Raw genomic sequence first — 13,161 nt, forward strand, 5'->3', positions numbered from 1 at the left:
ATGTCAACTTTTAGAAATCCCTGTCTTGTTCTCTTCCATATTGTTTTGCTTTCTTTACTTCCATTGAAGATCTCATGTTCAGCAAGAACACAAGCGGAAGCACTCGTCCTATGGAAGAACAGCTTGCTTTTTTCGCCACCTTCTCTCAATTCTTGGTCCCTTTCCAATCTCAACAACCTCTGCAACTGGACTTCCATTACCTGCGATGGCACTGGAACAGTGTCCGAAATCAGCCTTTCCAATGCAAACATGTCTGGTTCCATTGCTCAATTCAATTTCACTCCATTTGCCAATCTCACGCGCTTTGACCTCATGAATAACACTATGGCAGGGCCAATACCGTCCGAAATTGTTTCTCTGTCCAAACTCCGTGTCTTGGACTTGAGCAACAATTCTTTTGGAGGAACCATACAATCGGAGATAGGTCTTCTAACGGAGCTTCAATATCTGAGTCTGTCCAACAACAATCTCTCTGGTACCATTCCTCCTCAAGTTAGCAACCTCCAAGAAGTAAGGTACCTCGACCTTGGATATAACTTCTTTGTTTCTTCTGACTCGTCCGATTTCTTGGCCATGCCTTTGTTGACACACCTCAGCTTAGCTTTCAATGAACTTGAATTAGAATTTCCTCAATTTATACTCAACTGCCATAATCTAACTTTCCTGGACTTGTCACTGAATAGGTTGACTGGTCCAATACCTGAATCATTGTACTCCAATCAGAGCAAGCTTGAGTATCTCAATCTCTCTAGTAATTCGTTTGAAGGACCATTATCATCAAACATTTCCAAGCTGTCCTAACTCATAGGTCTTCGACTAGGAACCAATCTGTTAAATGGTTCAATTCCTGACAGTATAGGAACCATGTCTAATGTTGAAACTATTGAATTGTTTCAAAATTCGTTTGAAGGGAAGATTCCATCATCTTTAGGCCAACTAAGAATGCTCAAGAAACTTGATCTCCACTCAAATGGCTTAAATTCTACGATCCCGTCGGAGCTTGGTTCCTGTACTAACCTCACCTTTTTGGTATTAGCTGCGAATCTACTGAGTGGAGAGTTGCCTATGTCATTGTCACAACTCACAAAAATAACTGATTTGGTTTTTTCCGAAAATTCTCTGGTCGGAGAGATCCCACCATCTCTCATTTCTAATTGGACCTACTTGTCCACTTTGCAACTTCAAAACAATTTATTCACGGGGTCTATTCCACCAGAAATAGGCCTATTGTCAAAGCTCCAATTCCTCTTTCTCTATAACAATAAACTCTCTGGCTCAATTCCTTCAGAGATTGGAAACTTGAATTCCATGATAACTTTGGACCTTTCTGGAAATCAGCTTACGGGTCCAATTCCTCCAACCATATGGACTCTTTCAAACCTTGAAGTTTTACAGCTTTTCTATAATTATCTTAACGGTACAATTCCACCAGAGGTTGGAAATATTACATCCTTGCAGTCTCTTGATGTCAGCATAAACCTCTTGCATGGGAAATTACCGGACACAATTTCTAACCTCACCAACCTTATAGCATTCTCCGTGTTCACCAATAATTTCTCGGTTAGCATTCCTAGGGATTTTGGGAAGAATAGTCCTCATTTGACTTATGTGAGCTTTTCCAACAACAGCTTTTTTGGAGAATTGCCGCCTGAATTGTGCAGTGGTTTTGCTCTTGAAAATTTCACGGTAAATAGAAACAACTTCACAGGGTCATTGCCAGCTTGCTTCAGGAATTGTTCAAGGCTAAAGAGAGTCCGGTTTGATGGGAACCAATTTACGGGTCACATCACCAATGCATTTGGAGTTCATCCTTATCTGGACTTTATTTCTCTTAGTGACAATCAATTTACAGGTGAAATCTCACCGGAGTGGGGAGAATGCCCTAATCTCACCAATCTACAAATGGACAGGAACAGAATTTCTGGTGAAATCCCCGCTGAGCTTCGGAAGTTGAGCCGGTTGCACGTTCTAAGCCTGGGAGCCAATGAGTTGACAGGGAACATTCCTCTTGAACTGGGAAATCTCAGCATGTTGTTCAACCTCAATTTGAGCCGGAATCATCTCACTGGTGACATCCCTCAGATTATGGGAAACTTAGTGAGTTTAGAGTACCTTGATCCAGAGATTCAAATTGCGGTCGGATAGCGGTGTAGCGTCCGCTATTTCGCGGTCGCGTCACTGTCCGCCACCGCTATTAGAGAAAAAACGGAAGAGAACTTGAATCTCATCTATATCGAACGAATTGCGGTGTAACGCTGAATAGCGGCAATAGCGGTCCGCTATTGCCGCTATTCCTATTTTCATTCAAAAAAAAAAAAAATCGCTTCAACATTCTGGTGCAGGCAATTCGTTAATATTCACTGCTGGGAGGTGAGGTTTTTTTTACCTTTTGATGTGACTTCCAGTTCAGGAAATGATCGAGGCATTAAATCTGCACCTTGATCTTCCTGCTTATTGAATAGCCGGGTGAACGAACATCCACATGCCGGAGAGGAGTGGGGAAGAGCTTAGAATAAGAATAAGAAGATTACTATGAAGGCACTGAAGATTCCATTGCTGTGGTCAATCAATGCTTAAAAGAATTTGAAACACACTGACATCTAAGCCACAGAATGACGAGCTGCCCGTAGCATTTTCACACTAATGGGAAACAAAGTCGAGGATGCTAAATTGCTTCTGTTTAAAGACTTAAAATAAAATCAACAAGAAAAAAAATAAACATCAATTTACAAATTCAAAAAAAAAAAATTACAAAACTTAAACTTTTAAAAATATTAATTCTCTCAAATTTAACTTCAATCAAAATCAAGTACATGCAATTTAAGGTAAACAATTAATTCAACACTCAAATTACCTTTTTTATTAATTTCTAAATTTGTTGTGATTTTGTATGTTTAGGATTAGATTGGATTATGAGACATTGGTAGAAGGAGACAAGAGTTATTGAGACTTAAAATGAGAGACAAGAGATGAGAGTGAGATTTGAGGTTGACGGAAGCAAGCAGATACCACATATCAAATAAAAAAAGAACTGAGAGATGGGGATGAGGATTAAGATTTGAAGAAAAAATTTTATTGAATGCAAGGTGAAGGGATGAAAAGTTGTGTGGGTCTATACAATTTAGTCAAAAGGCAGAGGAAGTAGACTTGAAGCTATTATTGTTGAAAATTGCTCACAACATGAAGGCTGGCAAGTTTAATTTATTGTAAGTTCGTAAAAAACAATTCTCTTAACTCATAAATAATAATGCTCTTACTTAATTTATGAACGTCTAATCACTTATTATTTGATTTATGCATAATATAGTTCGATAATAATTTGATGAGTACGGTAATTAAATAATTAAATATATTATTCGTTATGATTATTTATTTTTTACATGTTTATTTATCTCTTGTTATTTTTTAAATATGAATATTTTACTATAAATATTTTTTTAAAATAAATAAAACACATGATATGATATAAATTATTTTAAAAATCATAAAATGAGAGGTTTTATGATTAATAATTAAAATTATTATATTTTATAGTAAGTTGAGCAAAATTTTAAAAAATTCACGATCGCAATAGTCGCAATGACCGCGAAGGTCTCCGTTATATCCGCAATCGTGATAAACGTGATGCAATCGAAAACGTGACCGTTACCGTAATTTAAATCCCTGCCTTGATCTATCGGGGAACGAATTGATAGGAGATATACCAAAGGAACTTAAGAGTTGCGAAAAGTTATTGAGCTTGAACTTGAGTCACAACAATTTATCTGGTGAAATTCCTCGTGAGCTAGGTAGCTTATCAGTTTTGCAGTACTTGCTGGATCTCAGCAGCAATTCCCTCTCAGGCTCAATCCCTCAACACCTAGGGAAGCTTGTATCATTGGAGAATCTAAACGTTTCACATAACGATCTCTCAGGCGGAATCCCGACTTCATTGTCCTCCATGATTAGTCTCTGTTCATTTGATTTCTCCCACAATGAGTTAACAGGCCCGATTCCAAGTGGTGGTGTATTCCAAAATGCTTCTGGAAATGCTTTTGTTGGAAACGCAGGTTTGTGTGGAGATGCTGAAGGATTAACTCCTTGCAGCAAGTCCAACAACAAGAATGTTCTTATCGCCATCATTGTCCCTGTAAGCGGCATATTAATTCTAGCAACAATAGCTGCTGGAGTGTTTATATATCTCCCTCAAAGCAAAATGCTCGATGAGGAGATTAAAGGTAGTAAAATGGCTGAATTTTCTGAGTCAACCATTTGGGAAAGAGAAGGAAAATTTTCATTTGGTGACATTGAAAAAGCCACAGAAGGCTTTGCTGATAAGTACTGCATCGGAAAGGGAGGATTTGGAAGCGTTTACAGGGCAGTATTGCCTTCAGGTCAAGTAGTTGCAGTTAAGAAACTAAATTTGTCAGACTCTGAGGGCATTCAAGTCACCAATCAGATTTTTGAGACCGAGATTCGCATGATGATAAAAGTTAGGCATCGAAGCATCGTCAAGTTATACGAGTTCTATTCTAGTAAAGAGCTTATGTACCTGGTCTACGAATATGTGGAGAAGGGTAGTTTGAGAAGCGTGTTATATGAGGTTGAGGAGGCGCTGGGCTGGCCTACAAGGTTGAAAATTGTGCAGGGACTGGCACATGCAATTGCTTACTTGCACCATGACTGTTCTCCACCAATTATACACCGAGACATATCTTTGAATAACATTTTGCTCGAGTCAGATTTTGAGCCAAAACTCTCAGATTTTGGCGTTGCCAGATTGTTGAACCCAAATTCATCCAACTGGACCACAGTTGTTGGGTCATATGGCTACACTGCGCCAGGTTAGTTAATTGCTTAATTAATTCTTTTTTCGGAATAATGTTTTAGCCGCTCCAGTTTTCTTGACTTTTGTTTTTCCTTATTTTCTTTAATAGGTGACTAACTTTGTTTTCTTTAGAGCTTGCATTCTCAATGCGAATCACAGGAAAATGTGACACTTACAGCTTTGGAGTGGTGGCATTAGAGCTTATGCTGGGAAAGCACCCAGGGGAGCTTTTGAGTTCATTGTCAACACCATTGTCATCAAACAACAAAAAATTGTTTCTAATGGATGTGCTCGACCAACGACTTCCACCTCCGACAGGACAAATTGCAATGGATGTTGTTTTTGTAGTGGCTGTGGGCTTAGCTTGTGCTCGTGTTACACCAGAGTCACGACCTCCCATGCATTTTGTGGCACAAGAACTGTCAGCAGGAACCCAGGCTTGCCTGGATGAACCATTGGGAACGATAACAATTAGCATGCTGGCTGGCCTAAAGAGCATAAAGGTACGGAAGAAGCAAGCAAGTTTCAATTTGGAGGAGGCAGAGTGCCAATTAAATCCTGGTGCCATGGGGAGTTAAGAGGCTTCTATTATATATGCCACTTAAGAAGTTGCACTAGTGTGATTATTTCTGTGTTTTAGAAGGTTAGCGGCCAGTAAATGAGAATGTTAGGATTTGGATTGAGATCCAAAAGTCATATAGCTGGAAGAGGTGTCCGTTGCTGAACCTAGGCCGGTGTTGGTATTCTTATTGCTTTGGGTGCAAATTTTGGGTTTAATTATCTAAGTGCAGTTTGAGTAATTACTGAGTAAAAGTGATGAATCAAAAAATAAAATAAAATAAAATGAAAATCTAACAAGGAAAAATTTTTTTTTGACATATGACTGCAATAAAATTTTGAGTATCTTATTGTATAATATATGAAATAAGTAATCATTAATGCTCTTTCTTGAATTACCAAGTAAAGAGAGACTATATATACAAATATAAATCCCTTCAAAAAAGTTTAAAACATTTGGAGAATCAAAGCTATCAATAGTGGCATACAGCAAAAAAGAAATAATGAGATTGTAAGGACCAGAAAGGCATGATCAACAATCCACTCCACATTGTTTGAGAACTGGACCTGTTTGCTTGGGCAAGAAAGGATCAATCCGAACCCAGACCAGTGAGAAAATTGATGCTAGAAGTATAGACCACAGCACAACAATGGTTGGAGTCCCCGTTTTGCCTTCCCATCAAACCTTTGAGGAAAGGATAGAAGTGCAGAATAACCCGGAAGGCGAAGAATAGCTTGCCGAACAAGGGACCCCAAGGGACCCCATGAACCATAAACATTATTAATTTGAAGGATCTAGAGCAGAGGAAGAACAAAGGAAAAATTGAAGAAACTAATATGGTAATTGCAGTCAATTGGTTCACTCTCATCATGAGCTTCATTTCATTAATTTATAGATATTAAAATACAAAAATTTGTTTAACTACTACAAAAATTGTTTGCCTAACAGTATGGATCTCCATACACAAATCCATCATATTACCTAAAGTGATAAAATGCAGAGCAAGTTGTAAAAGTTGCAATAGAGATGCCATACCTACTTGCTTCAACCATTGACACTCTTCATTACCATTTCTACTGGAAACACCAAGACTTTTTCTTAATGTTTCAAACATTGCCTTTGGTAAGCCTTGGTTCAAATATCTTCAATTTAATCTCCTGACTTGTAATGCACCAGCTTCATTTCATTCTTAACTTTAACTTCTCTAATAAAGTAATACTTGATCTTAATGTGCTTAGTTCTTTCATGAAACACAAGGTTCTTAACCATTGCAATTGTTGACTGATTATCAAAAAAATTTTTTGTTGGATCATCTTGCTTTTGATTCAAATCCATCAAAATTTTATTTAGCCAAATTGCTTGATTAACAGTAGCTGCAACAACTATATATTCTACTTTTGCTGTCAATTGAGCTATAATTCATTGTTTCTTTGAATCTAAGCTAAACACATTTGATCTAATGAAAAACACATAACCTGAAGTTCTTTCATGTCTTTATGAGAGCTAGCCCAGTCATTGTTTGTGAATCCAACCAGTCTTGAACTTTTAATCTTCTTGAACTAAATTCCAAGTTCATTGGTTTTACACTCTTTTTGCGACCTTAAAATACAACTTACTAGGATTTTGCATGAACCTAGAGAGTAAATTTACATCATACATGATGTTTGGCCTTGTTGCTGTCAAATACAATAAACAACCAATCAAGCTTTTATAAATAGAACCATCAACTTTGTCAACTCCATCTTCCTTAATGAGTTTTCATTTTGAGCCAAAAGGGTGTTGATTGGTTTACAATTTTTTATCCTAAACTTATCCAGGATTTCATTTGCATATTTTCTTTGACAAATGAAGATTCCTTGGTGGTCTTAATGAATCTCTATTCCAAGAAAATAAGACATTTTCCCTTATTTATCATCTAAAAAACTTCTTGAATTTGGTGTTTAAAATCCCCCACAATAGCTGATTTGTTACATGTTATCAAAAAATATCAACATACAAAGAAACAATCAACAGATCATTATTGTCAGAAACCTTAATGTACAATGTTGCTTTACTAAGGTTTTTCTTGAATCTTAACTTTAACAAATGATCATCAAGTCTAGAATTCCAAGCTCTTGGAGCTTGTTTTAATCCATACAAAACCTTCTTGAGTAAATAGACTTTGTCTACATCTCCCTTGGCAATAAAATCATTAGGTTGTTCAATGTATATCTCTTCCTCAAGATGACCATTCTAGAAGGTAGATTTGACATCAAATTGGTATATTTTTTAACTTTTTGAGTTGCTAAGGCTAATAGTAGCCTTATGGTGTCCAACTTTGCAACTAGAGCAAATATCTTTAAAAATCAACACCATGTTATTGGGAGTTGCCTTTAGCTACCAATCTAGCTTTAAGTTTATTGATGGAATCATCTACATTCAACTTTGTTTCGAAGATCCATTTAACACCAAATGATTTTTTGTTTCATGGTCTATCAACCAGCATCTAAGTTTGATTATTCTCAATCATCTAAATGTCCTTCTTCATTGCATTCTTCCACTCTATAATTTTGACAATTTCTTTAAAGCTTGCAGGTTTAAGAATGGCAAAATTTGATCTTTGATAAATATCTATGAGTGGTCTAATTCTTTTCACTGGTTTATGATCAATGATTTCATTTTCAAACATATAATATTCTTAACCTTGGAAGCTTATCATATTTGTAACAGTTTGCTTGACTGATTCTCTTTTTAACTTTTTCTAATTTCAGGTAACTTGCTCATTAAATGTCACATTCCTACTTACAATCACCTTGCCTGTAAGTGGATTGTAAGTCCTATAGCTTTTAATGATGTTGTTATAGCCCAAAAAAATACAGAGTTCTATTTTTGAATCAAATTTGTCCCTTTTGATTTTAGGAACAAATACATAACAGATGTTGCCAAAAACTTTGAGATGTTGCATTGATGGTTTGCTTTCATACCAAGCTTTGAATGATGTTTTTTCCTTCAAAGCTTTTGTGTGTAGCCTGTTGAGCAAGTAGATAGAGGTATTAATTGCTTCTACCTAAAACTTATTGGAAAGATTCTTCTCAAATAGCATGCATCTCGCCATCTTTATGACTGTTTTATTCTTCTTTTCATTGACTCCATTTTGTTGTGGAATGTAAGTTGCTATGAATTGACGTTCAATTCTTGCAACTTCACAAAATTCATTAAATCTATTAGATGTGTACTTAAATCCATTGTCTAACCTTATGATCTTGATTTTGTAGCCATTTTAATTCGTAATCCAAGCCTAAAACTTCCAAAATACAACTGTAAGTTCAGATTTTTGTTTCATAAAGTAAATCCAACAAATTCTGATTAAATCATTTATAAAAGCAATGAAATATCTATTGCCATTCAAGAATAAGGGTCTCATAGACCACAAACATCAATATGAACAACTTGTAGTTTTTCAGTTACCTCTCATTCTTTATTGATTGCAAATGGTAACTTACTTTATTTTTCTAGCTGACAGACTTCACACACTCTAGTACAAACTTCAACAGTGGGCATGTTTAATGCAAGATCATTTTTATGCATAAAATTCAATGCATTATAGTTGAAATATTCCATCATTTTATGCCATAAAGTAAATTCATCATGTGAATTGGCATATGCAGAGAAGTTTGCTTTTAGTTGAATTGTCCCATCATTTTATGCCATAAAGTAGATTCATCATGTGAATTGACATATGCAAAAGAGTTTGCTTCATGTCAATTTAAGAAAAAACATTTTTCTTTCATGTTAACAGTAAATAGTTCATGGCTAGTAGTATCATGAATTATGCATGCCTTGTCTTTGAAAACTAAAGAGTAGTTATTTTCTAGCAATTATCCTACATTTAATAGGTTTTGATCTATTTTAGCCGTAAATAGCACTTTTGAAATGAGTTTGGTACCTATTGGTGTCTCAACAACCACTACTTATTTTTTTTAACTTCTATGAAATCAGCATTGCAGATTCTAACTTTAGAGGTACAGTCTTATCTAGTTCTTTGAACATGTTATATAAGAAGCCATATGGTATGTGCATCCACTGTCAATGAGCCATGCATTTGTGAAAGTTCTAGGTGCATAGCGAGTTGTAACAAAACCTTACTCTTCTAGATGTTGTTGGTTGTCAACATCTCTGGCTTGTTGATTTGGCTAGTTTTTTTTTTTTTTTTTACATACCTTTTCTATTTAACCAAGCTACTTACAATATTTACATTGTATGTCAGGTCTATACGAGTAATATTTTCCTAAGTGAGTGATCTTTTTGCAATGACAGCAAAGTGAAAAATTTTTTTTCTTTCCATTATTCCTAGAACCTTTGTTTCTTGATTTCCTTATTTTATGCCTTTGCTTTCTATTTGTATCTTGCCTCTCTCTGGCGTTGCAAAAGCACTTTCTATTAAATCCTATTGTCTAATAGCCCTTTTTGCTCTTGAGCTGGCAAAGCATTGAACAACTCTACTAAAGTTATCTTAGTCAGGTCCTAGGGGTCTTCAAAGGATAAAATTTTTGACTCAACCTCTTTAGCAAGCTGATAATAAACATCTCCACAATTCTTTTGTTTGATAGCTCCTCACCAAGTAATCTAATCTTATTTGCTATCTTCATGAGTTTGTTATTGTACTCCTTTAAATTTTTAGACTTTTTCATCTTTAAAACTTTAAACTCTCTTTTAAGATTCAAAACTTGCATTTGTCTCGTCTTGTCACTGCCTTAGAATTCTTCATTTAGCATATCCCATTTTTGTTTTGCAGTATTACAGATTATGATTCTTGTGAATATGTCATCAAAAACTGATGACTCAATATAGCTTTTGTCTTGTACCTTTTTACTTTTTTTTCACTATAATTTTTCATTTAAGTTATTATTAGATTTGTAGAAAGTTATGGTGGTTTCTTCTTATTTTTCACCACTTCTCACAATTCAAAAGCACTCAAATAAGACTTCATTTTGGCAACCTATATTTGATAATTCTTATCAGAAAAAATAAGAGGTGAATGTAAGAAGTAGCTGCTTGAGGCCATTTGAGGTTGACATAAGCTAGCTAGTAAGTGTTTGATGGTTTTTCCTCAATTTCAGTAGCTTATAGGCCATTCAAGACATTATGGAAGCTTTGATACCAATTGAAGGATCTAAAGCACAGAAGAACAAAGGAAAAAAATGAAGAAACATGACAAAGATTACAAACATGACAAAGATGTACAATAGAAGACGATTACAATATGAAACTATCTACTATATAATGAACTTACATGTTGCCATTCTGAATCATCCTTGTGGTTCTTATTCTGAAATTCATCATCAATATCATCTTGGTCAGAGTTGTCTTCCTCATCTCCTGCAACTCTTGCACTACCTGCGAGACCAAGAAAAAGACAAATGAAACATGCTAGTTCTGTTCAAACTAATTTGTCTACAAAAATGGAAAAAAAAAAAAAAGAAAATTAGAAACATAATGGAGATCAAAATGAAAATTGAAAGTCAAACAAATTAACCTTTTTTACGCTTGTTGCGAGTGTTGCACTGAGGGCAGCTCTGGGTTCCTTCACTCCTTTCATACTCATAACAAGGCCGGCAAACCGGGAAGCCACACACATGACAAGCCACAAAAAACTCTCCATCTTCTTTGTGCCCAATCTCATCCCCACAAACTTTGCATATCTTTCCTGAAGACTGTCGGGTTAGAGGCCGGTTCTGCCACCCCACATCACATTCATTATAAGAAACACATTACAATGATAAACAATAAAAGAAGAAGGAAAAACTAAGAAAGTACTTCATGGACGGCAAGTGAATCAAAGCCAGCCATGGTGCTTGAGGCCATGGCAAGCAAAGAAAAAAGAAATAAGATGTGAGGGGAGAGAAGGGGAGAAGAGGGTATTATAAGGTGAAGGTGGGGGTGGAAAGTGAAATATCAGGGAAGGGGGGGTGCTGCGGAAGGGAGAAACGTGAGAGAGTGACGACCAAACTGTGAGTTGAGAAGTCGTAGGTTTAAGTCTAAGAGACGTTAAAGAAGCGGAAAGAGGGATCGATTTGCTTTGCTTGCTCGTTTCAGCTGTGCCAAACGCCTAGCATTTGTTTTTGAATAGTTAGCTTCGACTCAAAGGCAGGGCGTCGGTCTGAACTCTCTTTAACTCTAAAGGCTGACACTACTCCCTGACAAATAAACTTTAGTTAAAGTTATACATTATATTTACGCATTTCTTGCATGTGTTACGTACCCCACACCACACCATGCCAAAAAACCAAGCTTTCTTTTCCACGATATATATATTTTCATAAAATAAGAAAATATATTGTTCTAGAAATAAATGAGACATTATATATTCTTGCATTATTAAATGTACAGGTGAAAAAGAAACGAATTCAAGAAGGCATTACATCGTTGACTTGTAAGGTACATAAATGAGCGAATGGTAATTTTTTGTTTGTTTGTTTCTTTTATGTTTTTGAAGATCGCAAGAAAAATCTCGTCAGTTGCATATATTTTTATGTGGGTGAGAGGGAAGAAAATGATATCATAAGGAAAAAGTTGTATATATTCATTTAATATATTAATTATTTTATACACATAATATATAAATTTTTTAAATTCTAAAATAACACAAAAATTTTAATATTTTTACTTAAATTTTAAAATAAAAAATAGATTAAGAAATAAATATATAAGATAAAAGCATATAACATCATCTTTTTCTGTGCGTGTGGATCACGTGATAGTTGGTATAGATGTTTCGTTAAGCAAAATCTAAAAATTACAAAGCAAATTGGTCCCTCGACAAGAGAAATATAAGAACTTTAGAAAATGACAAAAAGGGAAAGAGATATTAATATTACAAGTATTAGTTATTTACAAAAATTAATGTCAATTCAATCAAGGATAGCTAATATATTTTATAAATTGGGAGAAACTAGCAAGCCAACTAACTTTAAAAGGAAAAATTTTTTTCCAATTTTCTTTTCTTGCTATATAAACTTGGACCTACTCTAATCTCGTCAGTTTTCTTACAGGAGAACTAGTTCTTGCGTCCATAGTTAAACCAATTGTATTAGGTAAATAATCATAATTCCTACTTGAAATTGAAACAGAGGAATACCCTTTTCCTGGGAAAGATTTAATCACGGTGGCCAGTTCAGTCACGCCGCTGGTTTGATATGGCTTAATTATATATTATCCTCAAGTCCAGCACTACTTCTATCAGAAACATTAACGGCAGGAAGAGCTTGAATAACATTCCAGGATAATATACACTGGAAATATTCAAAGGGTCAATGTCATTTATATTATTTTATGTACATCCACAGATACACCAGAAAAAAAGTTGTCATTTTCCTTCTGAAGATGGAAATACTAACAAATACAATGTATATAGCATATAGGATATTGTGGGGTGACAGGTGGGTACCAAGCAGGATGTCATTAAAGCCATGTACAAATCTAGGAGGAGTTTTATTTAAGACAACTATATTCCCTAAAAATTGGGACACCTTCATTTATTTGTGCAACCAGTATTTAATGCACCTTCATGTTCCATCTTTATTTTCACTTCAGGAGGTTGGAAACTGGAAAATCAAACTCAACCTTCTTATAAGCTTTTGTTTTATGAACTAAGTATCAGAGTGCTCAAGCAATTGTCCACAAGGACATAACAAGGTGGGGAGAGGGCCTTAAAACTTCAAAAGCTCTATACTTATCTCAACTTGGTCTATCCTACTACTAAAATCATCCACGAAATATTTATGCTAGTCGGTCCAAAGCCGTTATAACTCATTCT

General features: G+C 35.3%; 3 protein-coding genes across 3 annotated transcripts; 2 read left to right on the forward strand and 1 right to left on the reverse strand.

The window, feature by feature from the left end:
* On the forward strand, positions 1–853 carry LOC149512832 (uncharacterized). The gene has a single exon (XM_089750803.1). The coding sequence runs from the start codon at positions 1–3 to the stop codon at positions 799–801; it is 801 nt and encodes a 266-aa protein (XP_089606929.1). The 3' UTR covers positions 802–853.
* Positions 31–5,541, forward strand: LOC149512833 (uncharacterized). The gene is made up of 3 exons (XM_089750805.1): positions 31–2,109; positions 3,665–4,823; positions 4,940–5,541. The coding sequence occupies exons 1-3, from the start codon at positions 865–867 to the stop codon at positions 5,383–5,385; spliced, it is 2,850 nt and encodes a 949-aa protein (XP_089606931.1). The 5' UTR covers positions 31–864; the 3' UTR covers positions 5,386–5,541.
* Positions 5,542–5,747: 206 nt separating this feature from the next.
* Positions 5,748–11,266, reverse strand: LOC149512834 (cellulose synthase A catalytic subunit 7 [UDP-forming]-like). The gene is made up of 4 exons (XM_089750804.1): positions 11,163–11,266; positions 10,882–11,080; positions 10,639–10,742; positions 5,748–6,099 (listed from the first exon to the last, which is right to left on the reverse strand). Exons 1-4 carry the CDS (start codon positions 11,208–11,210, stop codon positions 5,956–5,958), a joined length of 495 nt encoding a protein of 164 aa, XP_089606930.1. The 5' UTR covers positions 11,211–11,266; the 3' UTR covers positions 5,748–5,955.
* Between the last annotated feature and the right edge of the window lie 1,895 nt (positions 11,267–13,161).

This window comes from Durio zibethinus, chromosome 21 (assembly GCF_047325235.1).
Source record: "Durio zibethinus cultivar Kanyao isolate XHJ-2024 chromosome 21, ASM4732523v1, whole genome shotgun sequence".
NCBI lineage: Eukaryota > Viridiplantae > Streptophyta > Magnoliopsida > Malvales > Malvaceae > Durio > Durio zibethinus.

Bases quoted from the DNA above. Each gene is read 5' to 3' on its own strand.
- LOC149512834 (XM_089750804.1), bottom strand. From the start codon at position 11,210: ATGGCCTCAAGCACCATGGCTGGCTTTGATTCACTTGCCGTCCATGAA. The intron at 11,081-11,162 runs GTACTTTCTTAG...GTGGGGTGGCAG, and splicing joins ATTCACTTGCCGTCCATGAA to AACCGGCCTCTAACCCGACA. The intron at 6,100-10,638 runs GTAAGTTCATTA...TTGTTCGGCAAG, and splicing joins ATGATTCAGAATGGCAACAT to CTATTCTTCGCCTTCCGGGT.
- LOC149512833 (XM_089750805.1), top strand. From the start codon at position 865: ATGTCTAATGTTGAAACTATTGAATTGTTTCAAAATTCGTTTGAAGGG. The intron at 2,110-3,664 runs TACCTTGATCCA...AATTTAAATCCC, and splicing joins GAAACTTAGTGAGTTTAGAG to TGCCTTGATCTATCGGGGAA. The intron at 4,824-4,939 runs GTTAGTTAATTG...TGTTTTCTTTAG, and splicing joins ATATGGCTACACTGCGCCAG to AGCTTGCATTCTCAATGCGA.
- LOC149512832 (XM_089750803.1), top strand. From the start codon at position 1: ATGTCAACTTTTAGAAATCCCTGTCTTGTTCTCTTCCATATTGTTTTG.